Here is a 15,138-nt window from a genome sequence, read left to right on the forward strand (position 1 = left end):
TATATATATGGTTCAGTACGGACAAAACGTGTGAAAATTTGTCAAAGACAACGAAGAAGAAGGGAAGAAAAAGAAGCAGAAGATTAGGCTTTGAACAAAGCTCGCCGTCGCCGGTCGCCGGGCAGTAAAAGCTGCAGAACGGCGCACAAGTGCTGACTTATGAACGTGATGTCACGTTCTGGAGCAGACAAAACGAGTGGCGGTCGCTAGCCTGTCGGGAATTCAGGGAAAAGGGGGAGAATGTCCAGGAGGGACGGGTTTAAGGATGGTCGAGGAAGGCAAGCCATGAAGACGAGCACAAGGAAGCTGAAGTGTGTGCAGCAGAGGGAACGAGGAAAGTCGGGAAACGCAGCGCCGTAAAGGCGGGAGTGTAGGGAAGAAAACAGAATCGGCAGCATAGCCTGTCTGCAGTTGTCGAGCCATTGCTGTCTTGGCGTTCGTCCTGGTCTTACTGGGGCTTGCGGGCCGGCCAACAGATGCCCCTTGGGAGCCGTGCAGGCTGCTCGAAGCGCTGGTAGCTCCAGTGCAGTAACGGCAGAAGCAGCAGTCGCAGCCGCTGCTGAGAATGAATCCGATGGTCCAAAGCTCACCCAAACCTGGCAGACCAGCCGGCCTGCGGGCAGATCCATCTACCACCGCCCGTAGGGTAAAGCACGGACTAGGAAAAAACGTTGCTGGTTGTGCCGCTGCGGCCGCTGCTGCCTGCTATCATTTGAGCGCTATCCGTTTCGATTTGCGCGCATGCTTCTGCCTTTGCCGCTGCGTCTATGGGCGTCTTTGTCGGCGAGAGAGTAACTGTCATCGCCGACTATCAGCCTGCCGTGCTTACTGTTGGATCTTGCACCGGTACGCAATAGCGGCAGTCGCAGAAGGCCCACAATTCGCAGAAAGCAGGCCTGGATGATACTACCACTGAGAGTTAAACCTATAGTTGGGAAGAACGTGTATTGGTCTGCATGATAATGGGTTTATGTGTGTGCGTGGGAGCGATGAACGACAGCCTGTAAGATGTAATGAATCTCTGATGTCTCGCGTTCCTAATCCAAGCTGTGACGTAACCGGGCCTGACAAAACCCGAAGACGAAACCAAAAGGATCAGGGAACGGACAGTGATAGACCTCGATGCGACCAGACCATTACTGCAATGGCCAGCCGTTGAGAGGGAAAGGTTGGGCCCGAGCCAAGGATGGGTAAAAGAAAGCGTCTAAGTAGAAGGGTCGTCACGGACCCAACCACGATTCTTGAATAGAAGGAGCAGCGATCAGATAAAGGGGATGTATGGCATGAGAGACGAAGACATTCTGCTGCTACTTGTAGTTCAATTGAGAACCGGCGCTAGCGGTGGCCTTTACAGTACTGAACTGCTCAATCTGAAGCTAAATGGTTCCCAGTCAGATCTCAGCCCATAGCCATTAAAGCAATAAAGTTCACGCGCTTTATTATTGTGTAACTGTCACTGCAGTCACGGCTATTATTAGACAAATTAACGAAAAGCCTAACTGAGAAACAACAGGTTTTTCATAAAAAGAACTCGCCGCTAAAGTCGATGGCCCGGTAAATCTTGACCACAACCAAATTAAAGGGCCGGCTGTTTTGCCTCAGAAAGGAAGAACACCGTACTTAAAACTTACATTTATTTTCTTTTGACTATTACATTTGCTTTTGGTAAATCGTAGGAACTTGGCATAACGGCCACAAATGCAGGCAAGCAACGCAAGGCAAAGCAGACGACGGAAGACCAAGATTGGATCTGTCTTGGCTTGGTTGTTTCGCTCAGCTGCCGGCGGTTGGCTTCTATGACAGTTACAGCAGCAGCAGCCTCTCGAAAAAGACCCTATCCATGACATTTTAAGGCCGAATGAAGCGGAAAATATATATGATCTATCTATCCATAAAGCGGCCGAAGAGCATTATCGATTCTCGGCCAACGAACGCACTGTTGGCCGGCCTAACGGCCGACCGATCCATCCACCCGTCCTTCTCATAGCTCGCATCCCAGTGTTAGCTAGATGGGCGGCGAACGTAACGGGGTTGAACGAGCCGCAGTCACCTCGAGTAGGCGACGTTCCGGCCTACAACTGGTACCGCCACGGCGACGGTGATGACGGCGACAAGGGCGGCGGCGGCGGCAAAGGGTTTCTGCCACAACCAGCTATGGCTGTCATTATTTCAACGATGAAGAAGCAAAGACGGGCGGTCGGCGAACTCCCCCATCCGTCGAACGGTTCGAGAAACCATCGGCGGCCACTGCTGCTAGTGAGGTCACTATCGCCCCTACCCCCTGTCAACGTCTCGATTGTCATCGGAACAATCGATGACGTCCGCGGCCCAAAGCAAAGCAGTAGCCGTTTGGTCTCAACGTCCAAACGATTATTGAATTTAAAGAAAGACGAAAAATTCCGACTTTTTTTCACGCTCAGAAAAGTGACGACGATGGGAGATAGAAGGACTGTAGTAATAGTGGTTGTTTTCGTAGCAACGGCCAAATTTGTTGACAATATAATACTCAAGAAGTGATCTGCTAAACTCCACTTGAATATAAATGAAAGGAAACAGGGACACAGTAAAATTTACATACATATAGCCATATGTGAATATACTACTTTGGCTATTTGTAGCACATTTTATTATACCTTCGCGCGAGTGTTAGAAATATTATATATGCATTGCGGGAAGGAGTAAGTAATCGTAAAAACGAACTAACTAATATTATATACCCTTTCGGTTAAGTACATAAAGACCGTTGAAATATAAATAATGTTTCTGTTATTCCCTCTTCCTCTATCTGTTTAGAAGTCTTTCTGCATATCGAGCCCTCGCAGTCACTGCATATCGATCGTCCGCCTGCAGACAATAAGCAGTGGACGTATGGTGTCACTTTTTTTTTCGCTCGCTGAAACTACGATTTAAGAACAATTATACTTGCTAGCTATGTGACGAGCTGAACCTAAAACGCAAATAAATGAGGATTTGATCAACTGTCTATAACCCACGTGCTCCATTATCGTACAGGGGAGAGTCGGTAGAATCCTCAAAGCGGGATCGAATCGACTAACACCGATGCTCAGGACGCAAGCACCACATGGTCTCCTATCGGCCTGTTCCGTCGGTTCTCACGCGAGCCGAGCCTTTATACCCAAACCCTTACCGCTCACCGACAACCTTCACTGCCCCGTTCTTCTTGAAATGGCAGTCAGCCGCGGATGAGCAAAGAGGACAAAGGGCGAGAGACACTAATCCAAAAGGATTGGCAGGGCAGTTGCACGACTAGTCCGTCGTTGAAGCTCCATTATCATTATTGCTTTCTGCTTCTTGTAGCTGCTCGACCCATCCACTGGAGGCATCACGGCCAGACGACCACCGCCGGCCGCCGGAGGGCGCTGTAGACTACGGCGGAAGTAGCTCCAGCTGGCGATGACGTCGCTCGTCCCGGCCGTACCAGCAGCAACAACAAGAGCAAACTGAGGGAATAAGAGTTAGCAAGCGAGAGTAAGAAAGAAATCGTAGGATCGTCGCTGAAACTCCTTCGCTCGCGAGTTAAATAACCAGGCTGGTGGCTGCTGTGTAGAAAAGAAAGGTCACTATCACTGAGACGAGTGGCCAATGGGAAAACCGTTTCGAGCTGTCGAGCCTTTGCTCCTGCGGCATGGGTTTTTGATGAACCTTGAGCCGATGGTCTGACGAACGCAGGCGTCAAATGTCTCGCGAGCCACCGGTCGTAAGCGAACTAGGAGGGAGAAACCTACTGTCGATAGATTTCGATAGGATCGAAAAAAAAGGATTGCAAAAAAGATTGAATGAAATACCAACAGAAATCGTCGCAGCGGTTAGCTATTGGCAAACGGATAACGATACGGGTAATAGGTGAAAGGCAATATTTCTATGAATCTAAGAAGCCGACGATAAACCGGGACAGTCATGATGATGAAAAACATAACGTGCGAACCGGAGCACTAGACGCTGGCAGACAACACCTAAAAACAAAAATAGGCCTTTGAGGCTTGAAGACGAGGGATCTAATAGACAGATGATCGTTCAGGATGGACAGGACTACGATATAAGAGTCCGGGCGAGAGAAATTGAACTAGCAAAAGAATTCCGGGGTAGCATCGACTATATCAATCATGGATGAGAATGTCCCTCGACTGTCACCATGCTGAAATAGTGCTTTAATTTTCATCATTTAGCTTAGACATCAGAAAGCAATTCTTGGACATAGTATCAATTCGATACAGGACTATAAATCTGGTTTGATATTGGACAACGAAATGTATTTCCGTTATCAGTTTTTAGTTCTTTTTACTCAGGCGCGAGACAAACATGGGTATGTAGCAATAGTGGACCTCTAGCAGTTCATAATGAGGGAGCGTTATAATGGGGTTTAAGATAAAAACGATATAATCGAGGCATCACTATCACCTATTGCACTCGCATTTGCGGTGCGTATTGCTTGTTCATTGCCTGCTGGTACTGACTAAATCCTTACTTCAGCTGTTTTTTTTTTCGCTGCAACTGGTACCGTATAAGGGAGGTCCGACATGCAGATACTAACACAGTATCAAGCGCTGCTGTGGCAGGGGCTTCCTTCTGCCCCTTGTTTCGGAATTGCGAGGGTTCAGGCGGAAGTGGTGATTCAGAATTAGCATTAACCCCTCCCTCTCCCCCTTCAGCTAACGTGTTTCTGCAATTTCGTTGGCGCTGCTTTATGTTGGTTCTGTAAGGAAAAAGGGCAACCTTGCCCTTGTCCAAGCCCCCCTCCCCCTCTTTTATGCATTTTTCCTCTTCTGCCTGATTGCTTTGGATAATGTGACTTTAGTCATCAATTATGATTGGTTACTATTGCCCTCATGGGTGCCGCTGACTTATTTGCTTCGAGCAGCACCATAGGTTTACAAGTCGCGCGCTGCTTTTAACGACTTTCTACCGCTTCAAGGCAGGCTTAGATGAATATTAGAAGATTGAGATTACGGTTTGCAGGTGGACATCGTTCCGAGGACTCCGGAACTGTGGCATTCTCAAGTAATTTCACCTATTTATTGCGTTGTCGGTTAGGGTAACCATATGTCGAGAAACGATAAGAAGTGGCAGGCAGAAGCCGAATATCTGCAGCAGAAGACATTACTGTAAATATAGTAGCAGCATAAAATTATTGAGTAATGATAAGACCTAGAGAAACTCATATCGAACAGAAGCACGTGATAGTCAGATAAAACAATTTAAATTAGACAACAAAAGCGAGGTGTCACAGTCGCACGTATAGCAGCTTGGCTGCGTTGTTGTCACTTTAAGTGAATTCATCGTGTGGATATTAGAACAATAGTTATAAAATACAAATGACATAATACACATTATAATGACTACACATACTTTAACTACGTTGACTTCAAAGGAGAGGTTATGGCATCACAAGTGCCTCAAATAAAAGCGAGTGCGACTCTGTTCAGCTTTCTTGCTTTCAGACATCGGTCAGAAAAACACCTAAGACCAGTCGAAAAAACGCATTATAAAAGTCTGTGGTGGATCTTCGTCTTAGTAGGCCTTTCTGCCGTTTCGAGAGGCGGCAGGCTGTGTGGCCAGATTTAGCATCTTGGTGCATCGACACATGTTTTACGGGCTCGCTGGCCAGCCATACTAGTTGACGCGTGCTGGGAAGCGCTTCGTTTGTTCGTGTGTTCGGGTCGTACTTGAGGATGACGAAGATGAGGCTGTTTCGGTGGATAGAGCGCGAAAAGAGAGCGGAAATTATAACCATCACGAAGGCTTCGTTGGGCCGAAAATCGAGCGGTCGCGGCTCATCGACATGACCAAAGCCGGGTCTTGCCGATGTTTTGGCGACGTTTTCATGCTGCAGCAAGCGAAGATCGAAGAAATGAGGTCCGCTTGCCAAACAGATGATGGCTCCGCCAGTGATAGCCAGCCACAGTTGCTGGCAAATTCGGGACCAACTGAATCCGCTGATGATAAAAAAAGCCGAGCAGAAAGAAGGGAGGCGCCGCTGCTGCTGCTGTTAATACCCTTACTGTGGTTACTAGTTGTGGTGATTCGGCTGATGATGCTCTTCAGTCGGACGCACATACGTCTCCTCGGCCGACGCGCTTGACTGCGTTCGGTATTGAAAATGCTGATTCGACTCAGTGAACTTCGTACAATTGATTCGAGCATCAGCAGCGCCAGTCTAGCTGCGTTGCCGCCGTTGCAACGGATAGAGGGTGGCTGTTACTGCCAACCAGCCCAACTCCTGGGCTCATTGAAGTTGGGTCCTTCCGTTCTGATACTAGATGGGCTAACGACGCTATCTACATGCGGTCTGCATGTCAGAGGTGGCGACCGATTGCAAACGTCTGCAACGAATCAGTAGCAGTGGCTGCGAGATGCAATCGCTCTAACCATCTCCTATGGCCTTTGCGCTGTATCAGTTCCTCTTCGTATGCCCACTTTTGCAACCCCATATCCTCATTGTCGTCGCGACCACGGAGGACATACAACGTTGCCAATGTCCTCCTGTTGACGACTCTATTTCTTTGTAATGGAAGCGAAGAGGACCTCAACGAAGCTTTGAAGCCAAGCCATGCTAAGGCTCGCTTGGCCGCCTGCTTCGCCTGCGTTACTTCACGTCGACAGGGCAACAACTTCAGGAGAGGCTGACAACCGCCGATGCCTGTCGGCGCGCTCTGGTTAGCGCAGCGGCCGCTGACGCGCATGTTGCCAGTGTCTGTTTTACTTCGCTCAGATTACCTGCCATGCGATACGGGAGTCTGAAGTTTCCTGGAACCCTCCTTTGCCGGCAGCGGCAGAAAAGGGTAAGGAAAGGTGGCGGGTCCCATGGTTGCTTGGCTGAATTTCTAGCTGTCTATATAGTTGTCGTAGCAACAATAGGAGCTGAGTGGATGGGCGCGTTATTACTCGGCAAGACGGACGAGCCGTGGACCTTGTTGACGACGAAGCAAAGAAAGTCAGCATAAAGTTGCGGCCGAAAGGCTGAGCGATCGAAAGGCAAGCACAGCGAGTGCAAGCTTGCCGGCCTGCCGACTAGTCGGCTTGTATGCTAAGCAAATGTAATCCCGTCAACTTTAGTGGTGAGCGCCAGTGATGATGCTATTGGCAGGTGTAGAGACCCCCAGACGCGGGCAAGCTACGAGATTGACACCCATTGAAGTGGACGTGAAGCTGAACCATTTTCCGCTTCTCCTGTTGCTAGCATCGAACTATATGTTTATGTTGGAAGCAGTCGGCGCTTTTCATGGCGACGCATAGCCATAAATAAGAGAGTGGCATGTCAGATCTGTTTTTCAAACCTATTACGTGCCGCAAGGCGCGATTTGTAATCACAGGTCTCTAGTGCTATTCCTAAATATTCTGTAGTATCCGTGCTTCTGCAGTAATGAACGTTCTTAAATAAAACAAATTATTATGGCTTATTAGGCTAATTGTAAATATACACATGTCCATAACCCGCCCTGCTCCGACTCACGTACATTAGGCCTTAAAAGAGAAACAAGAGACAAATTGATAAAAGCAATAATAACCTCTATAGTAAACAAGTGCCTTTTCCAGCAAAAGGGCTCTGAGTTCCTCTACGTATATTGCTCGGACAATTCTTTAGGGAGAGACAGCGAAGAACGAGAAAATAAATACTTTTGAGCATAAATGCGAGCAGGATTCTCTTCAATGAATAGACTGGTTTGCTCCTCAATACAAACTATGTCCGATCGATGTGTAGTCCGCAATAATGCGACGAACAATAGCATGGACTTGGATTGCTGCGCCCCTGCGTTTCCTTTTCTCTGTCCAGTAGAATGGATTCTTGGCATCAGCTCTTTTGGTGCTGGGAGCTTTTGCGGCCCTGCGCCGGCTTTGGTTGCTATTGGGACCGAAACCCAAATCTTGGACGTCCCAGAAAAAGCGGATCCTTTGTGCAAAGGTAAAACAAATGGAACTGCATCTGTCGAAAATCCACGCGTTTCCTGAAACCCTCAAGGCTTCGTTGCGCTCTAAGGGAGCTAAGCAGAAAAAACCAAAAGCAGCGGACTCGAAATGCAGCCGGGCACGAAGCGTGAAGCCATCTAAAAGAATTCGGGGGGTGGGGAGGTAAGCCGTCGCCGCTGACGAAAAAGAGTACTCTATGCGAGCCCAGAAACATTTCACCTATTGAAAGAACAGGGCTCGAAGGAATTCGCTGACAAAGAAACAAATACCCGAGGGTCTGACTGGCGACTCACTCGTTCGCTCTTCTGCCGGCCGGCTACTGGAGCACACCCGGCTCGGTACGCCGTTGTACCGGCAGCAAAGGTGGAAATACGCGAGTGACATGGTTTAAGAGTACTACCTCGGTACCTGCCTCGGAGTCGCTAAAGATGTACTCCTGCCCTCTTGTGTTTTTTTCTATAGCTTCAGACGACGACGGAGCAGGCGGGACCTACCATTGCTATATTTAGGTTAGACGCTTGATTTGGAATATCAGCTAGCTTTGACCTTCGTAACCCTTTTATTTGGACGAGGTGACAGGCAAATCCCGGCACAGAACAATGGCTGTCTCGCTCAAGCTTATATGGGTGCGTCACGTCAGAGTTTACCGGTTTTGCAGTGGCGTGCCACTGCTGTCGTCCAACCATGAAATAAGTAGTAATAGAATGAGGCGGATTTTCGAATAGGCTACGAGATTACAAAGCGGGACGTAATCGAAATCTTTTTTCGGCTCAAACATCAGGATTTCGAGAAGGGCACTTTCGCGGCGATACGAACTAGCACAACACTCTAGCCTGAGTTGCTGTTAGTTGTGCTATATATATATATATATAAATATATTTGGAAAGATAAAAAGAAGCGGTCGTCGACCCTCTGATAGTTACGTTGTGACGTGTCAACCCGCTGAGTGACGTTAATACCGCCATTGATTCACGCACATTGTGCAGCAGGAAAGTTGTCTGCTGGTATCCGTTTTAGGACAGGTTTCTGTCAGCCTATTTGTCCTATCGGAGTGGCATCAGCAGCGCGTAGACTGTGTGGCTAAACGAAAGTATAGAAGCGTGTCCTACCAAGCAAGAGTCATTTTTTGGCTGGTGTCTTCGGCGCTGTCTAGATGATCACCGCCAGTAGGCATCGCAGAAACAGGACGAGCTCCAGATAGACATAGAAGAACATGGGAACACGCAAGCTCAAGATAAACACAGTCGGACCACAAGACACACTGATTTGATGCGCTGACGGTGCGCGGATCCAGGCAGTACTGCCTCTGCCAGAGTTTGTGACACATCATATAGTAGCGTTTCTGCTATTTGACCAAGCAATAAGGAATAATAAAAGAAATGATTCTCCCCAGATCGGACAGGAGTCGGGCAGACTACCGCTTGGTCTTTAACTACTCGTCCGAGTCGGTCCCTGCTGATACCCTGTCGCTCCCTTTCACGAAGATAAGAAGCCGACCGGACTTTTGAGGCAGCCTTGCTTCTGGCTATGTCCCTTTCATGCTCGCTCCATCTGTGTGTCTGTGACCACTCATTGGATGAATGCCTCCGGACCATCTGAGAGGATCAGCTTCTCAGGATATCTACCCAAACAAGACAGTGCCTAACACAACAATACCCCGTAGGGCTCTCTTGGCTGCTCGGTCGATCTCGTGGCTCACATAGGCCAGCAAGCTAACTAGCCGTAGAAGGGACCTAGCGCGGAGGGGACAGACATACGGAAGACGGAGCTTCGATTAGGCTAAGGAATAATGAGAAAAAAAAAGCGGCTTTTGCTGAACTGCGTGTGATCTGTGCAATCGGAAGAAGGAAAGTCTAATCCAACGTAACGTGTACTGCTACTGCTTTGCAAATGTTTCCTAACATCTTCCGTAACTTTAATGTCTTTTTTGTGCGCCTTGTGTTGATAAAACTGAAAAAAAGTTAGAATCTAAATGTATTTTTAGGTATATTTTCTAATCTAAATTCAATATACCTTTATTCTTAACAGCGATGCTGCAGCATCCTTGCCAGAAACTCTGCAGTAGCACAACGTAAGGTCAAGTTGAAGTTACAACTTGGCTTTTAAGTTTATGCAATACGCAAATGTGTTTTTTTTTTTATTTGCCAGCCTATTTGCCACAAATTATTGTTTTAACTGTTACTTGATTATCATACTGTGTTAAATCGTTATGTGAGTGTATAGTTAGTGTCAGCCAACGCGTATTCCTTATGTTTACAGCGATACCCATATTTTGATTCATCTAATTCATGTTCTTCACTGAGATATGTCTAAAAGATGGCATTCAGATGAGATGACTCATTTTAGATGAAGTAATCCCCACTGATAGCTTCGTGGGTAACGTATTTGCCTGCAAATCTTTGAGACGGCTTTGGTCCGGGTTCGAATCCGGGCAGAAGCACAGTTCGTTTCGTGCTGGGATTTAGCCATCGAACGGAATGGCCTAACGGCGACACTGGCCGTAAAATTCGACGCATAGAGGCGAAGTAAGTCAAGACGCCCACGAGGCCAGTTCTTCAATCCGCCCTGTAATTTTCTGCATCAGAATCATCATACCCGCACCACAGTTTTTGTAGTATCCTAGTAATATTACTCTGTGCGGTAATCTGCATCGCAAGTGAATTGAACGTTGAAAAATACCGGGTCATCTTTTACTTAGAGACTAAACTCGATTCAATATTCTCACAGTTGCAATTTACGATACGGGTAGCGCTGAGCTGACATTTGAAATTTGCCGCTACAACGTCGTAGCGCTGTTCGCGTTTCAGTTTACCAACATCCTTTCCGTTCGAATTTTTCTCTTGCCTGTAGGTTGTTAATGTCTTTATACAATGGCAAGTTCAATAACGCTGCCTTAGCCAATGATGAGATGGATTCCTTCTGTAAATTAAACTATTTACCCTATGTTATCAATCGATAAAAACTGGAAAGAAATGTAGCGGCGGGTTGTTCTCTTGACTTTAATTCATTCATAATCGAAATATATAGCGACTGCAAGTTTTTCTCAACTCACCTGATTTAGAGTCACAATTTATTGGAACACTGGGCTAAGCCGAGACGCTTTTCGTTATCATTTTATAGTTTTTACGTACGCATATGCATTTCAATTAGCCAACAGCCAATCTTTTTAACTTTATTAGGGCACAGGTTTTACGGGCCACAAATAGGACACGTGTCATCTTAGCCCACTCTGCATTCACACACATATATATGTATATATATATATATATATATATATATATATATTACAGACAAGATAATATGAGCAGCACTGAAACCTTAGAGTTGATTTGATCTGATGCAAAAATACATAAGTACATATGTAGTCTATATCACTGCATAAAAGGTTGTCTGGTGCCTAACGAAGCGCAGAAAGCCAGTTACAGCTCTATATATCGTCTTATGAACATGCCAATTTCTTGTAGTATCGATTTTTAGACGGAAATTAAAATAATTTTCTATCAGATAAACATAAATAATAAGTTAATCTAAAGCAATAGAAATTAGCAGCAAGCCTGTTTATTTTGCCTGTAACCGCCATCTACTTCATTTCCACCGATATGTGTCAACAGGATATTGAAGCATTAGCGAAATAAATAGAACATTTTAACGAATCGTCGACCTACTACGCTGTCTAATTTATGCCGCCGTATCGCTCGATCAGCTGATAGTTCATGCAGTAAACAGACAAACACCCCAGTTATGAAATACACAAAAAATAACATACAGCATTTTTTGAGACTGATAGGCATATATCAATGTATAATTGTGCTGGTTCGCTATTCTGGCGTAGGTGTTATGATGGATGCATCAACGAGACCAATAGGGTGGTTTAGAATATGCTGGAGAAGACTGTTCTGCCTTGGGTGAGTATTGCGTTCTTTTCAAACTTCGTTGTTATTATCGTTGTTGCTGCTGCTGCTGCTGCGAAGGAGAAGAGCGTCAATCCGAAGGGTCTGAAAAGTCAGTTTTTTTCCATGGAACAGAACAGATCTAGAGGACCACCGGCTCGTTAGGACCTAACGAAAACCGGAGCGGATTCCGGCCAAATCGTTGCTAAGCCGGCGTACATGCCGTCGACAGACCAAAGCACGTACACAGTCACATATACCATAGCAGCGCAGCAAGAGACGCCCCACATTCGTTGCATTGCTTTAAACGTGGTGTGTGCACACGTTGATAGGAAGGATGGTTGGCGGTTAGGCAGGCTAGCAGCGGCCTCTGGCCGGCTACTGGTTGCACCGACTCAGTCAGAGCAACAAGAGGGCTACCCATAGGCCAAAAGCAGCGTTGTTGGTGTGGAATTACCATCCTTACCCGCAATGGTTGGTTGGTAAGCAGGTAAGAGGGCAGCGGTGCGAGGATATAGAGGGAGAAAGTAGAAGGACAGGCTCTGCGAAAGGATCGCTCTGGGCTGGATTGCCTAAATGAGCCTCGTGTTGCTGCACGAACAGAAAAGAGGAGCTGAGGGGAAACGCATTCCCATCGAGGACGATTGGGCCGGCGCTTTCAGTCGCTTTCGGGGTAAACCAGGTAACGAGGCCGGCAGGCAAGATACACAATACTTAAGGGCTGGTAGACAAACCGAGCGAACACGAGAATCTACCACTATGTCTATTGGAGTTCTTGGTCGGCCTGCATTCGACATCATTCTATGAATGTTTCCGGTGATGGCAGCTTTGGCGACGGTAGTGGCGCTGGCTAACAGGTGTAGCCTGAAAACCTTTAGGCTCTGTATTTGTTGTTTTGTTGGTATGCTTTGCACATCGTGAGGAGGTTACGAAAGGCCAGGCGCAATTGTATAACAACAGAATGAGCTAGTGAACGTAACCCTACGATACGATACGATCACTCCTGATTCCACTGACTGCCGTCTTTCCTTCTGCCGTCGTTTGTTGTTCGGTAACGAATTTCGTATTTGGCAACGATGAATAACGGCTACTGTTGACATGTAGAGGAATATAAAGTTATCGGGTCTATAGTAGCGACGGAAACGATGCTAGCGCCACGCTGATCATTGATGATGAACTCGTTTACTGACAGCACTACTTTCATACCCCTTTAGAACGTTCGCCTGCAAGACAAGCCTGGCCGTATTCGGTAAGGATACGTCGGAGGCGTTTGTGTTTTGGAGAAAAAGTGTTGGTCCATTATATATATATATATATATATATATATATATATATGTATATATAATGATCGCTTGAGTGACTCGAATTCTACGTAGCGTCAGAGGACTTTAGCTTCGTTTATTCGCTGTTTAGTGATACACAGATAGGGTGAGTAGGGGGTCATGGATTATATCCTGCTCCTCAGTCCTTCGCCGGCTATCAGCTCAAATTCAGAATCACCCCCTAAGTGTGAGGTGTAACGTTCATGGAGGCAGCAGTAGCAGCAGTAGTGCTAGTAGTAGCACTTCAAATCGGTTGAACTCCCACCGGTGAAACCCACTACGCTATCTGTGCGTATTACTCGATACATTGAAGACCTCAGCCGGCAGCTGGCAGGTTTGGTCAAAGGGCTATCTAGGGCCATTAAAGTGGCCTAAGGAAGCCAACCCTGCAAAGTTTCGCCGGATGGCGATTGCCTCGACGGCCAGCACGACGTGGTCGGTGGTCGTCGTCCGTGCACTACTACACCATGTGCTATCATGCGTGTGGGATCAGCAGGAAACATGCGAGCGGCACAAGGGTATTGAAGTGGATCTCGTCGAGAGCGTTACGAAAGCCAGCGCAGACTTCGGGTAATCGACCCCGTCCCGCCCCTTCTGCTCTCGTCTCTAGTTAGAGGAAATCCTGAATTTGTAGGAATAATATGCACTGCCCTTTTTTTTCGCAGGAGGCGTTTTTCCAAGCACTTTTTTTCTAATTCTTTAGAAGGTGCAGCAACAACATCTTGAACTAGGCTACAAGATAAGAGTGCAAGTAGCCGGGCTACTCATGATCGGCTCGGTCGGTCGCCCGATCGAGAATATCGAGCGAAAAGAAGACCGTTGACGGCTGGTTCAATGTAAATGGATGCTTACGGACCTCGGTCGTTGCTTGTAAGCGCAGTCTCTAAAGCTAAGTAGTATGGCTAAAAGGAAACCATGGCCAGGGCAATGTGAGGGAAAATTTTGTCATTGTACCACAGGACGTAGGCCTTACGGACGATCTAATGCCCGAGGACCTCGCCCAAATTTTTTCCTAAATCCTGCTGCTTCGCCGGATCGTATATATATATATATAAATATATACCTTGGCAAAGATAAATAGTTGGCGCAGAAGAAGTTAGAGGATATCGTGCCGTCACTGGATGAAAGTACAGATGATTGAACGGCATTGGTGCGACACTGATGAGTGTTATCAGTGGGAGACGGAAATGAACAAGGAACATGTTTTCAGTTAAAAACCATGTTTTCGATATTGGCCGTTAAGAATGTCAAATCTCCTTCATTCACTGACTACCAACCGATTTTTTTTTTTCATAGGTCATGATATTTTCATGAACATCCATTTCTTCTAAACGGATCCGGTTGGTTGTCGGATGGCGCGATGCCCACAGCAACCAAAGCTTTCTTAATCCATTTCATGGCTTTTACAATAACAACTCTTTTACCCATTTATCTTACTGTGCTCATTTCTTCCAATTCTTTTCTTCCATTTGCAGATCCAGCAGCTGGTGGCGGACCAAGCAGCGACATGCTGGGCCCACAGCTAGTGAGTGACTTTCCGACGACATCAGTTAAGTTCTCAAACGCAACGGGCTACGTACTCGACTGCGAGACACGGGGTCAGCCGCCGCCGAAGACTCGCTGGTACCAACTGACATCAAGTGGCTTCGAGCAGGAGGTCTCTTCGGTGGAACGACTACGAACTATAGCGCCGAACGGATCCCTTGTTTTCCCGCCCTTTCAAGCCATCCAGTTCCGGCCCGACGTGCATAATGTCGCTTATCGCTGTCGGGTGTCAAACGTCTTCGGATTGGTTGCCAGTCCCGTCGTGCACGTTACTGCCAGTAAGTGTCCAACGAGGCACCTGTGGCAGTAGCTACCGCTAGTAAATTCCTATAGAATATTTGTGACGTTAGTTCTTCTGTTATAGACAGACTAGAACTGAAGCCAGTCCTTTCGTTTTACACTAGAAACACTCCTTCCCTACTTTGTGCTTATATCAATAAATAAGGCTTAAAATA

At 46.9% G+C, this 15,138-nt stretch overlaps 1 protein-coding gene across 1 annotated transcript in view; it reads left to right on the forward strand.

Annotated features, from left to right (window-relative positions):
* Window positions 1-15,138, forward strand: part of LOC111266445 (cell adhesion molecule Dscam1) — a 90,584-nt gene that overhangs the window by 732 nt on the left and 74,714 nt on the right. Inside the window, exon 3 of the mRNA XM_086970917.1 lies at window positions 14,614-14,961. Within this exon, the coding sequence (XP_086827043.1) occupies window positions 14,614-14,961 (348 nt within the window). The remainder of the gene's footprint in view (window positions 1-14,613; window positions 14,962-15,138) is intronic.

This window comes from Varroa jacobsoni, unplaced genomic scaffold, assembly GCF_002532875.2.
Source record: "Varroa jacobsoni isolate VJ856 unplaced genomic scaffold, vjacob_1.0 scaffold_115, whole genome shotgun sequence".
Lineage (NCBI taxonomy): Eukaryota > Metazoa > Arthropoda > Arachnida > Mesostigmata > Varroidae > Varroa > Varroa jacobsoni.